The sequence below is a fragment of the Poecile atricapillus genome, chromosome Z, assembly GCF_030490865.1.
Source record: "Poecile atricapillus isolate bPoeAtr1 chromosome Z, bPoeAtr1.hap1, whole genome shotgun sequence".
Taxonomy (NCBI): Eukaryota; Metazoa; Chordata; class Aves; order Passeriformes; family Paridae; genus Poecile; species Poecile atricapillus.
Window position 1 is genome coordinate 8,038,616 of NC_081289.1, and position 13,496 is coordinate 8,052,111.

Consider the following 13,496-nt stretch of genomic DNA (forward strand, 5'->3'; position numbering starts at 1 on the left):
TTTTTATAACCTTAAGAGAAGATTTTACTAAATATTAAGTGGGTGTAACCTCCTTTGCAGATGAGATCAGAATACTAATAGAGATGTATTAGTATACTTAAAAAGACCCAAAAATGTAAAGTCTATTCTGTGGGAAAATACAGTCGTTCAGGAGAAACCTAAACAAAAACCAGAAAGTCTGAAATTTCTCCTGGAAAACAAAATTCCTAAAAATTTTACCAAAGATTCTGGCATTGGAGGTTTAGCTGCTACCCTGACTCTCAGGAAGACCCTGATAGTGCTGAAGGACATAAGATTTGGTAGCATGGGGAGGAAAGATTTCCCTGCGCCTGCATATGAAACCCAGAATATTAAGGCAGCCAGAGGGCTCTCCCACAATCACAGACCTGTGACAGACCTGGAAAGTTCTCCATCTATCTGCACAGCAAGATAGTTACAGAGTATAAGGTCTTGTGAACCCAAGAAATGCCTGAGCAAGTAGTCTTAGGACCATGAAAATATTCTACTGATAAATTATCAGGCAAGTTGGATACATTTGTGATCACATTTTAGGTCATCCATCCTTCTCATCCAAGTCCCCTATTCACCACAGGGAAAAATATATAGAAATAGATAGATTAATATTACAAAAACAAAGATTCATAGAAATTTGTATGATCTTCTGGAAAGAAAAAGTCTCTGCAGGAATCCAGATGGAAAAGTTCTACTGCAAGTTTTCTTTTTCAGACCTTTTCTCTTCTTTTGTTTCCTTGATTCTTCTTAGCTGAGAACAAACCTTTAGAACTGAAGATATGAATTGGTACTTTTTCTCTCTGCTGATAAAAATAAGTAAAATTTGTTGATTTTAGAGACATGAGAAAAATAATTCAAAGGGTTCTTGCTTGCTCAGGTGCTATTAAGTAGGGCTTGAGAATTAGAATGTGGCAGTGCTTTTCATGCTGATTTTTACAATGTGTGTGTAAAGGATGATAAATGTTTTTCTGGCTATTTGCAGTAATGAGTTGGAGATCTCTACACATGATAAAGTTCACTTCTCTATCGTGTGACTAAGTAGTGCCATAAATTTTTTTAATTTTTTTTTTTAAATTTATAAAAATTAGAATTTTCATCAGGGACAAGTAAGTATCCAGAGAGTGCAATTATCACTACAACTGACTGAATGCTTTATCTATATTGCTTGTGGATTAGGAAACTGAATTAACACTACTGGCTTGCTCTGATCTAGTCTGGATTTTCTTCTCCTGGAGAAAAGGAAACATTTTTTTTTCTGAAAACCACAGTACAAGCAAAAATATTTTTCAGGTCACTTTAGAGCTTTGTCCAATTATTAACAGAATTATGAAGAGAAGGTAATACATATAGGACAAGGAGCCAAAGTTAGAAGACCAGAGGTAAAGCCTTGGTGGAGATGGTAACAGATCTGTCATTCTTGGCTCTGCTGGGTGATTTCATTACTGAGAAATTAACACCTCCTGAAGTTTAGCCTGAAAATACATGTAAAAAAAACCCCTAAATATACTGCGGCCTCAGTGTGAGTTTTGGCATTATGAGTTCTATTACTGAATACTTTTTGAAAATAATATATTTTATTTTTTATTAGATCTTCAGAATTTCAGACCATGAGACATTCCACTGAAACCAACGGAAAATATGTCACCAGCTGGCTCTTTGCATTTGTTATACCCCAGTTAAAAATGCCATTCTCTTCAATGACACAATGCCACAAAGCATGAAAAGAGTTTCCTTCCCCAAATTCTTGGTGCAAGCTGCAAGATTATAATTAGATCTTGTTCATGTAAGCTCGAAGATGCAAAATTTTGTGTTCAGAACTTCGTTGTTTTTAAGAGAGGTACAAGTCATGAAGTGTGTCCTTCAGAACTTGAAAATTGTCTAGAAAATGGTTAAGAATACCAGTCAAACCTCCTAGTTGTTCAAATGTCTCCATTTGTCTCATCATTACCCTGTTTGTATGATTCTGCTTATAGGCTTGTTAAAATTGATTCAGGTGAAGACTGCTTCCACAAGTAGTCGGAATTCCTGCCTGAATCTGGTCACTCCAAAATTGCTTGAGAAGAATTAGCAGTCAGGAATAACACATGTAATTTTTTTGCTGGCATTATGCAAGATGAGTGCAAGATATTTGCAAGATATCAAGAAGGGTGGAGTGACAGGGTGGGAATAAATAAAAAAGAATGAACCTTTCATGAAGCTTCCCTGTAAGATTAAAATACATAATATTTGTTTGAACCTTTCATGAAGCTTCCCTGTAAGATTAAAATACATAATATTTGTTGTACTAGGCTATTAGCAAAATTCATTGTATGATTTTACTGATCCCTTAGGAAGAGTTTATTACCATCACTCTTTAATGGAGATGCCAGTGATGGATGAAAAAGTTAGTGATGGATAAAAAGATAAAATTACTCTTCTTTTATGTGAACTTAGTGTTTTGTCACATTGGTTGTTGGAAATGATGGTTTATATGTTAGTTATAGCTATCGTTCTGATTCAGATTTTTGTAAGCAATTACACCTGAGACTTGGTGAATCAAACCATTTCAGTTTAGATTCACAAAGGGCTAGGTGTCACCTTATCATGAAGAAAAAATTCAATAGCATTCAGTTTCATAACCAGTGTTATCCTCTTTTCCCTCCAAGGCTGAGTCCTCCCATCTTTCCATAGAGTCAGTGTATTTGTAGGTGTGGTAAAATTCTTAAGAGTGGGACCATATTCAGTTTTATATTAAATTAGGAAGTGTTAATTGTGAACCTGAAAAATAATGTTTATTATAAAATATAATAATAAACCTGAAGACAGCAGCAGGTTGTCCTGCTGCTTCAGCTTATCCTCTCTGATAGCAGCTGTATGGAGCACAACAGTTTTAAATTCTAACTCAGTCCATGCTTTGCTGATGAAGGAAGCTGGAAGAAAGAGAAAGGATTTGGCTTTACACTTGGAGCAAATGTGAATTTTCTTGTGGATTTCAGTGTCCAACCCATTAGGGATTTTCTTCAGTAAATCCAAGGGACAGCTGCCTATAGAAACCCTGATCTGACTCAAGAGCTCTTCTGACATTACTGGTATGCGCTGACAGTTCTCTGGCTGTGATCCATTTTACTCAAACCTGCTTTCCCTGACTGTGCATCCAACACCAGGACTTGCTCCATTCAGCCTTTGCTAAATATATTAAAATTGTTAAATTCTGTTCACCAAAGGCATTCTAGGAAGGGCTCAGGTCGGGGAGAGCTCGTTGGGAGTCAGTTGATGTCGGTTGCATGCCGGTTGTCAGCGAGGCAGTGATTGGTTGGGGAGGTGTGAGAGCCATAGGAACAGAGAGCTGATTGGATGCAGGGACACGTGACCAACCACACTGCAGCTGCAGCAGCCAATGAGTGCTTTTCTTGGGGAGGTTTCAGTTAAGTTCTATTAAGGTTCGGTGAACTTGTGTTGGGTTTCAAGTATAAAAAAGACCTGGTTTGCTACAGTAAATCTTGGGACGTATGAGGAGGTCTGTGTGCCTTTGTTCCCCATTGCTATGCTTGCTCCATTCAGTCTGCTGCAGTTCCACAGTAAAGATGTTAAATTGGTCACACCTCTTGACAACACTTCCACGTTAACATTTTTCTATGTTCAAATATATTTGTCAGCTTCCTAAGGAATGCAATGTATGTAACAAAGGGGACAAGACTTTCATGCAAAAAATGAGAGACCTTGAACTGCAGTGGCATGAGCGTCTCTGGTGCAATAGCAGTGTCATGGCATGGGCCTGAAAAACACTCTAATATTGATACCAACGGGCTTAGGAAACACACAGAGCACGGTGAGGCATTCCCAAAGAAGGAAAACTGACAGTGCAAAGGAGAATTAATACCAGCCAGGTGGACTTGCTTAGTTACTTCATGTGGGCTGCCTCCTGTTTTCAAGGCCTAAAAGAACTGCTCGGCAACAGAAAAACATCCAGATTGTTTACCTAAGCTTGCTCTTATTGATCATTGCTTTCAATTTCCATCCTAGTGTTACTGCATACTACCCAACAGTTAAAATCAACACCTGAGTTACACAATAGTGTTTCAGTGGCAACATGGAGTGTGTGTGTTCCAGCCTTCCCCTCCCTCAGCATGCCCCTCACACACACAGCATGTTTGCACTTGCATCAAAACTCACATCCAGACCCGCAGTTTAACCACCTGCAATAATTCTGGCCCTGGCCAATCTAGCCCTGGGTGGATTGTGCAGCAAGAAGTCATGGAGGCCGTGCTTCTCCCCAGCTCGAAGCATTGCTCCAGAGGCCACACAGCTGTGTAGCCAGGCTGTAAGGCTCAGTGACACACAGATACTGAGTGCCTGCCACGGAGAGCACGTGTCCTTGTGGAGGGGCTGATGAGCACTGGAGCTGGGGCAAGGGAAAGGGGAGTCTCTGCACCTGGGGGCAGAGGAGAGGGAAAAAAAGTGGGTGGGTGTGTTTGGGGTGAGGCGAGCATGGAGGGCCTTCTCCTCTGTCCACAAGCAGGGCCAAAGGGGCTGTGGTGGGGGCAGTGCCTGCCCAGCAAAGGAGGCAAAAGGCAGTGACCTCAGTGAACACAGTTCCCTTTCAGTGGAACAGCAAGTTCTGGTGTTGGCAGTGATCCTCCTTTGGGAGGTTCCCGCTTGCTCTCCCCACGGGGAACTACTTGTTCCTGTCCCCACAGCAGGCTTCTCTCTATGAGATAGGCCACAGCAGCTTTCTTTTCCATGCTCTGAATGAGGAGGACTTTCATAATGACAGTGGGAGGGCTGATTAATTAATATTTTAGCTATTTTGACCATCATAACTTCTGGTTGAATTCAAGAGGCAAAATTTATAGTCCTGCTTTAAAGTGCTACAGAAGTGGAATACCAAGACCTGACTGCTGCACACAATCACTGTTTGAGTCATTTACTAATTTTTTCAGGTAGCTGCACTGGATGGACATTCTTTAAGAAATGGTGGGTCAAATAAAAAGGACACATTTCAGACAATTTGAGAAACTTTTCTGCTTTTATTTTTTCTTCACACACATATATATGTATATATTACTGAAAGGCAACTGTTGCCCTGAAAACTCAGCTTCTGAGCTTGCTGATAGATTTCTAAAGACTTTCCCAGGACAGTAACTGTAAACATAGAGATGTGTACATTCTTTCTGATACACATCTTTTGATGGACATCTCTCATGGCCAGTGAGGTTGGGAAGGTGTTATCCTGACTATCCAGTCCCTGGCCGTGGTCAGAAATCTTTAAGTCCTGGGAGAAGAAATAAACTCTCTTCCTTTCACCACACCTCGAGCTGTGTTCGTGTGGCCTATTCTTCTCCAGCAGCAACAGGGCATATACCAGGGAGGTTCAGTTGCCTAAACTAACTGTAACTGGAACATCATTTTACACTAACAATCCTAAAAGACCTCTTGAGGCAATGCTAATGAACAATTCTTGCTATGAAAACTTGGACTACGCGTTCTATGGTAAAACGAGGTAAAACTATTATCTTTATTTCCATATACTGAGATAAACTACATCTTTACAAAACTATTAAGAATACAGGTTACTAAATAAATACAATAATTCCCTAACAGGCTATGTTTTTCAGTCTTCGAGGTGTGCCAAGCAGTCTCTGTTGGGTTCAGTGTCTTCCATGAGGACGTGTAGGTGGAGCCAGTTTCTGCCTAAACATAAGCAACATCGCAACAGCATCATTGTAACTGGAAAGTGAAGGGCAAGGCAACTCAGAGATGTGTGTCTGCACAAGGAATCCATGTGCTGCAGCATCTTCCTTCCACAGGAGCAGGAAAGCAGCTTCAGGATTACCAGTGACAAATGCAACAACTGTGCAGTGTTCACGTGGCTGCCATCGGGTGTGAGCGCCCCCAGCACAGCTCTGTGCAATGAACTGCTCTCAGTGGCTGGAGAGCAGCATCCAGAGGCGAAATCGCAGCTGACCATAAGCTCGCATCGCCTCTCTGTGGGCAGCCGGATTTTGGGCCAGGTGCTCAAAGAGGTTGAGTGGCTCAACCCCTTGCATTGCTGGTGGCAAGCTGATCTCTGCAGGAAGCCTCTCGTTGCCAAGCACAAAGTGCTCCAGGCGTTTCAACTGCAGGCAGCGGCGCAGGTATGCCATGATGTCCCACAGCCGCCGCGCAAATTCCCTCCTGCTCCACCGGGACAGCGGTACAGTGGTCAGCACGTGCATGACCACAGTCTTCCAGGTAGAGCTGGAAAAACCTGTGCCCCTCAGGATGCAGGTGAAGACCTGCAGACATTTCAGGTGCAAACTCTCACATGGCATCTGGCTGGCAACGTGATGGAAGAATTTTGCCTCTGCCACAGCGTATGTCTCAGGCCACGCTGTGCTTGCAATGAAGTTGGCCTCAGCAGGCTGGCTGCTCACAAAGATGCTGGAGCTGCCTTTCTGGGCCTCTGTGGGCTGGCTGACCACAAAGATGTCAGAGTCCCCTTGGCGCACCCCAAAGAGCATCTCCACCGTCAGGCTCTTCTTGCCTTTGCTCAGCTGGAATTGGCAGGACCGGCTGCAGGGCTGAAACACCAAGTGCCAGGAGTATGACTGAGGCACATGCAGCCAAGAGGACCTCACCAACTGGCGGAACCAGCGGGAGGTTTTCTCCACATCCAGGTAGGAGCCGGTGCAAAGTGTCTCTAGGAGGCTGCGCTTCCGCTTCCGCCGCAGCTCCTCCTGCGAGTGGTGCACGAAGCACAACAGCTGCTTGCCCAGCTGCTCCCTCTTGCACGTGCACACCAGCTCCACACGGACACTGAAGGTCCTTGCTGCCACCTGCCCTGCGCTGTTAAGCTCTGGGTGGAAGGCATGCCCTGGCGGGGGATTCAGTGGGATCAGAACCCGGTACATCCCATCCCACTCACGGGGACTCCAACCCTCAAAGGCACTGCCCACTCCAATGGCTTCCTGAGGCACCGGGTAGAAACTATTTCTCACGCTGTCCACAAAGACACGCGTGAAGCTTTCCATCAGCTCAGCTGTCACTGAGCAACCTCTCTCCAGGTCCTCCACAGGCCACTCTATGTGATCCACTAAAAGGATGCCTTGCGTATACCCAGCATCTCGGCCGTCTTCTCTGTCTTCAATTCCACGACTGCCGCTTTCTTCCTTGCCACCATCACTGCCTTCTTTTTCACTGGCAGCCACATTACCTTGTTCGTCTTCTTTTCTGTCCTTGTTCTTGTTTCCCTCCACATTTACACCACCCTGCTCTTCATCCTTGCTTCGATCATCATCATCTTCTTTTTCAATTTCCTTATTTTCTTCCACAGTTGCAGGAAAACCACTATCGTCAACTTCCTTCCCACGATCAATTCCACTGCTGTCTTCCTGCCCAGTCCAATCACTGCTTCTCTGTTCACTGGCATCACTGCTTTCCTGCACTTGCACATCCGTGTATTCTTCCTTTCCATCTACATTGTCTTCACCTTCATTTACATCTCTGTTGCCTGCCTTCATATTTCCACCATTGTTTTTTGCTTCATTTCCATTTCCTTCTTCTTCCTTTTCAGCGTCCTTGTCTTGCTCCACCTGCACATCCTTGTTTTCTCCTTCATTTCCATCTCCTTCTTCTTCCTTTCCAGCGTCCTTGTCTTGCTCCACCTGCACATCCTTGTTTTCTCCTTCATTTGCTTCATCAAGGCCTTCTGTATTTCCAGCAACACTGCCAGGTTCTTCTTCATTTCCTTCAGCAGTATTGTCTCCTGGCACATTCTCATCACTCCATTCCTCATCTTTCTTTAAGTCATGGCCATTGTCACTCTTAACATCGCTGTCTTCCTTCTCCTTCACCTCATCATTGTCTTCAATGGCATCATCATCATCTCTCTCATTTGAAGCCACAGGACTGTCTTCTCTGTCATATCCACTGCCGTCATCGTCTGCCTCCACAGTCACGTCAAAGTTTTCACCTTCCCTTGAATCAACACTGTCTCTTTCCTGTTCTTTTCCTCTCTCATCTCTCAAGGTCTTGCAGCTCTGGTCCTTGCTGCTGCTGCTGGCTTCACGGCTCCTTCTCCTGCAGCTAAACCACAGGCCCAAGAGGAGCAGGACTCCAGCAAGAACCCAGAATGGCCACTGCTGCAGAGCACCAAAGAGCACGGCTCCCCAGCCCTCGTCCTGCTGCTCCGGGGGCCCCTGCTCCAGCTCCTGCAGCAGCCGAGCCATCTCGCGGTCCAGCAGCTCCTGACGCTCTTGCATTCGCCAGTGCGTGACCTCATCCAGCCCATCCCCAGCCGGCTGAGGGTACTGGATCAGGCTTTGCACGAGCACGAAGAGCAAGGATAATAAAGCCATGGTCTGCAGGAGGACACACAGAAGCTGTTCAGTGGGACCAGAATGGAGACAGACAGTGGGGGCAGGAGCCGCAGGGATGTGGGGGCAGGAAGGAGAGGGCCCCGGCAGCTGGCAGGCGGCAAGGCCTGCATCGCTTCCCCACAAGCGCCGTGCCCCGAGCAAGGCGCTCCCGCCAGGGGCTGGGCCCTGGATGCAGGGACAGAACTCATGCCCTGGGTGTCAGCGCTTCTGCCCCAGCCCAGCCCTCCTCCAGCCCTGTCCCCCCACGGCGTGTGCACTCACCGCTTGCCCAGGCTCTACTGGGGCAGCGGGGCTCGCTGGGGCCGTTTATAGCTGTCCCCATTGTGACACGGCCCCTGTGCTGTCACAGAACCCAGAGCGCATCACAGGCCAGCCCCACCTGCCATCCCCAGCCTGGCTCAGGGAACTCATCATGGCCCTGGGCACCCAAAGCCCCAACAGACACCAAGTGCAGACCCATCACTCGGGAACTTTGTGCTGTAAATGAGGCTTGGACGTTTTGGTGAAAACAAAAGTCAACTCATTTATTAAACAAAAGAGAAACACTAACAAAGGCACGAGCCCAGGATAAGCCCAAGCCCCACTCAGCAAATTGGACAAACAGCCATACAAGTACACCAGATGCTCCCTTGGAGGCCGAATTCTGCAGGAAGGCTCCAGCTGAAGTCTCACGGCCACCTTTATAGAACCCATCTGTTCAGGATTGGTCCGTTTATGATCCCTTTTCTGATTGGCCCATTTCCAGAACTCTCATTGGTCCTTAATGGGGTGCACTCTAGACCAATCATTCCTCCAGGGCATCGAATGATTGGTCACCTCTTCCACCAATGGTTATCTGCGATACAGATGTCACTCCTCAGAGGTCATGTTCTGGAGTGTTCTCTGGGTTTGCTGAGTCCTCCATACTGCTGAACAATACCCTGTCAGCCCCGAGCCACCCTGAGTCACCCCTGGTTCCATACGACCGCACCCACACCAAGACTTTACCCATTTCCCTTATAGAACCATGAAGACCTGAACTTCCTAACAACAAATACCAACCATTATTTAAAAACATATAGTAAATAACAATTAACTTACAACTTAACAATGAATTAACAATTAACACTTAATCAACTTGTTACAACTATTGATCTACTTATAATACTGGGAACCCCAGAGCTTCCCTTTATAAAGCAGGCACAAGCGCTGTCCTACACAGCCCTTGTCAAATATAAATGTGGGTGGTATGACTCATGGATGTTCTCAGTATACAGGTGTAAGCTTTTATTTATTATTCAAGGGGGAACTTTTTTACTATTAATATTGATATTTATTACTGTACTGGTGCATCTCCCCTCCCCTGCTCCTTGCCAGGCTGCAGTGTGATCTGAGAAATACTTGTTAGGCCTCAGCCTTGATACGCCACCTGGGATCAGCTCTTTCTTTTTTTTGGGCAATCTGAAGCACACTCATTCGTGACAACTACTTTGGGGGAAGTATGTCATATTAGCTAACATTTATTTACTGATTTAGTGAGAAATAAAGAAATCTATACAGCTTGAATGATGCACAGGAAGTTGTGACATCATCCAGTCTTAAAGCTACACTTCTTTTACACCAGCACAGTCCTGCCTCTCAGATCTTTCGTGAAAACAAAGATGTCAGGGTTTCTCTCCTGAATTAGGAACACTTCCAAAGATCTGTTTATTGACTGACAAAAGATCACATATGACCAACTTATGGTTTGCACAGCAGCATAAAAACCTTCAGGGCCATACAAACTGCTTCTTGCACTAGAGATGGCTGATCAACAGCCTGGCTGAAGAATGGACTTCTGTAGTCATGAAATACAAGTTTTAAAGTGGAAAAAGAAAAGTCCTCAAAACACAGAACTTCTGAAGCTTAGCTCAATCCACTCTAACGTGCCCTCCCCCAACACATAAAGATGTGCTCCTCCTGACACTTGCTGCAACTGGCTGCTCTCTAGCATGACAGCCACTCTGAGAGAAACTCTTTTTTGTATGGGGTGTAGACATGTCTGCATTTGGATACTATCCTCAGTACAAACCTCCTCCCTTGCTTTTTTTCTGATTGGAGATCCTTGCTACTGGGCATGATGGAGCTGTTTATTGGGAAGAGTTTCTCTGATGCTGATCACAGCACAGCAGAAGATTTTTGCTCCCTTGGGCTTCTCAAATTCTTCTTGAATGATTTCTTTATCGGTTGAGGGCTGATGGAGCACAGAATGTCTGAGTAATTGCCTTTCTCTTCTCCACTCATGACACAAGTGCTGGAGGCACTCAGAAAACACGATTTTCTGAAACATCTTATAAAATAACAATCAATGCCTTATAAATACTGCTGTCTAGATGAGGTTGCTATTGAGCAGCTTCACATCCCAAGTGGTACCTCGCAGGGAGGGAAGCAGAGGAAGTCAGGATCACAACAGCCACTGATCAGTTATTCACAGGCATCACCAGGAAGAAACAGGAGAGAGCCATGAATTTCACATGCGACTGTGTTTCAGCAACCCATATCACCCTGCTCCTTTTAAGTCTCTTCTGATGACAAGTTCCAGTCCCACCACAGTGCTCACCTGAGGCACATGAGCAACTAGGATGAGGAATAGGAGGGAAAATTTCTTCTGACTTCCAGTCACTTGAGCATCAAGCAGACAAGAAAAACTCTGCCCTATTCTAAGGGAGGTGGCTTATAGACTCACCTGTAGCTGAAGCTATTCTGAAAGCCCACATTACTAGACCCAGAGTGATAAAGAGACTATGAATTTGTTGACCCTGGGGAAAAGGCAGCTTTAAATGAGCTCTGCTACTCCCACTCTCTCCCCCTAGAACTTCAGGCTGAAATGCCTAGGATCAACTAAAGAAAAAAGCAATTTCATTCATGCCCTGGTCAACCATTTCCCAGTCTCTTGTCCCTCCCAATGCACCAGCCAGTGAAACACAGAAAAAGCATGGTAGACTTCCAGTAGAAATACTGGCAAAATCCTCCTAGACTACATTATTTGAAGGACCTGAGGTCAACTCACTGACTGTGAATCCCTTTAACTGCTCCACTTAGCCTACCACCTCTGCTCAGCTCAGCTCAGCTCAGCTCAGCTCAGCTCAGCTCAGCTCAGCTCAGCTCAGCTCAGCTCAGCGACCACCCAGCTACCTTCAGCTGCATAAGCCCATGACCTGCAAACAGAAAGGCATGAGTCTTATGAAAGAAACAGACAAGGGAAATGAAATGTGGAGTTTAGTCCACACTCTGAGGAACAGTCAACACTAACCAAACACTCTGGCAATAACTTGTCTAGGAGTCGTGTACCTTCAAAACCACCTCAGGGGTTTGAGACTTGTGCTGACTGGCACAAAGGAACCCATTTCACCCTGCAGCAGTGGGTTTCTTCTTTCCAGCCTGGATGGAGACACGTTCGGCATTTTGCAAGCATGTCCAGGTGTTCAGAATAGAACATGCTGATCATATTTAGCTCCTTAAGGCACGCAGCTCTTCCTTTCTCAAAGTATGCATTGTGAAATTATAGGCTATCCCTACCTTTCCAAACAAATTACCCTCATTATATTCCACTTGCCTTCAAAATACTGCCACTCCTACATTTCAGACTTTGCTTACCTCAGAAGGATGCACAAATGCTTAGAGTAGTTGCAAGCACCTGCACCTGCAATTTTCAACTAACTGCACTTTCAGAAAGGTTTCTGACAACAGGACATTCTCTGAACATGAACACAGCACGCTGAGGCAAGACAGATGATTTTGCTATATTTTATAGCCCAGGTCTCTGTGGCTGGAGACACAGCCCTTGAGAAAAAAAAATGAGAAAAAAAATAAATTCAGGGTATGTATTTTTACCAAATGAAAATGAGCTGTCTGTTGTAGGCTCTCATTCCATTTAAGAGCACCGTTGCATATACCTGAAAAACAGGTTTGTAAAGGAAAGATTTCCAGACACTACTTTATAAGAATTGATAACAGGTACCACTGTATTGGAGGCACACATAACAGCCCAATTAAGGATGGGTTTCTTTCATTGTAGTCACATGCAATTTAAAACCATCTCCTTACTTGCTTTCTTTGGTAAGATTCTTTGTGAATTTTTCCTTCTAGTAAAATGTAAATCATTGTTTTATATTTATGTTTCTCATGAATTTGTAGTCACTTTGTAGCCATTGTTACTCTCAGATTCCTTAACCATTGAAAAGATGAAGGACAGCATGGTCTTGGCTGAAGACAATGATGTCAAAAATCAAAAAGCATGGGTTGTTTTTACCATCCACATCTATTACTATTTTGGCAAATGAATTTTATTGTGTTTAGACTATTACCTATAGATTTTATTGGTCAGCATATTAATATTTTTTTTTCTTTGATTCTGCCAAGAAACCCACTCATTCTAATTCTTAATGACAACACCTTTCATCTTTATTTATGTCTTATAAATTATAAGCAGAAAACAAATTGTCGGTGAAAAATCTTACCTTACTATTCTCTATTTTCCCTCTTTCTCTCTTCCTCAGCACAACTGAAACAGTTTATTTAGTTCAGTAGTCCTGGAAACAAAGATAAAAATTGTCTTAACAATTCTGATAGCCATCAGTTGTTCAGCAGACAACATAAGACTGTTTTATCTCCTAATTACTCAGGAAAGTACAAGTTGCACTTTCAGGGCTTTCCTGAAATGCAGTGAATTTCTATTTTAGTTGTACGTACATTTTTTTGCTTCTAGAGAAGCAAAAAGATAGTAGAAAAATCTTCCATGGGAACCACTACACAGCTTCCTGACCAACAGGTTTTGCAGTCTGTGATCCTGAAATCTGACTTCATTAAGAGTAAATACAAACAACTACAGAGCTGCAATGAAGACAGTGAAGGTCTCCTTGAGTCTGTGCATTGTAATATAGATGATGGTAATGGGAGAGCTAAAATAAAGTGCTTGTAAATCCATAATATAAAATCAACATATGAAAGGAAGACCTGAAAGATTTAAGAGTCTGTAGGAACAAAACCTGATGGCAACTTTGTTTCATCACTCATAAAACCTATAGTAAAATTTTAAAAATTGTTCTCATGAGGTAATATGAAGGTGAAGGTTTAAATGTGTGAAGAGAAAGGAGGAGGTGTTAGGGATGGTATGAGTTTTCTGGATTA

The 13,496-nt window shown here is 44.0% G+C and overlaps 1 protein-coding gene across 1 annotated transcript; it reads right to left on the bottom strand.

The window, feature by feature from the left end:
• Positions 1-5,912: 5,912 nt before the first annotated feature.
• LOC131592687 (uncharacterized) lies at positions 5,913-8,327 on the bottom strand. The gene is made up of 2 exons (XM_058864368.1): positions 6,480-8,327; positions 5,913-6,431 (listed from the first exon to the last, which is right to left on the bottom strand). The coding sequence occupies exons 1-2, from the start codon at positions 8,325-8,327 to the stop codon at positions 5,913-5,915; spliced, it is 2,367 nt and encodes a 788-aa protein (XP_058720351.1).
• Positions 8,328-13,496: the final 5,169 nt, after the last annotated feature.

Excerpts from the sequence above, each read along its gene's own strand:
- LOC131592687 (XM_058864368.1), bottom strand. The coding sequence starts at position 8,327 with ATGGCTTTATTATCCTTGCTCTTCGTGCTCGTGCAAAGCCTGATCCAG. Across the intron at positions 6,432-6,479 it reads CGGTGGAGATGCTCTTTGGG|GCCCAGAAAGGCAGCTCCAG; the intron begins GTGCGCCAAGGG and ends CAGCCCACAGAG.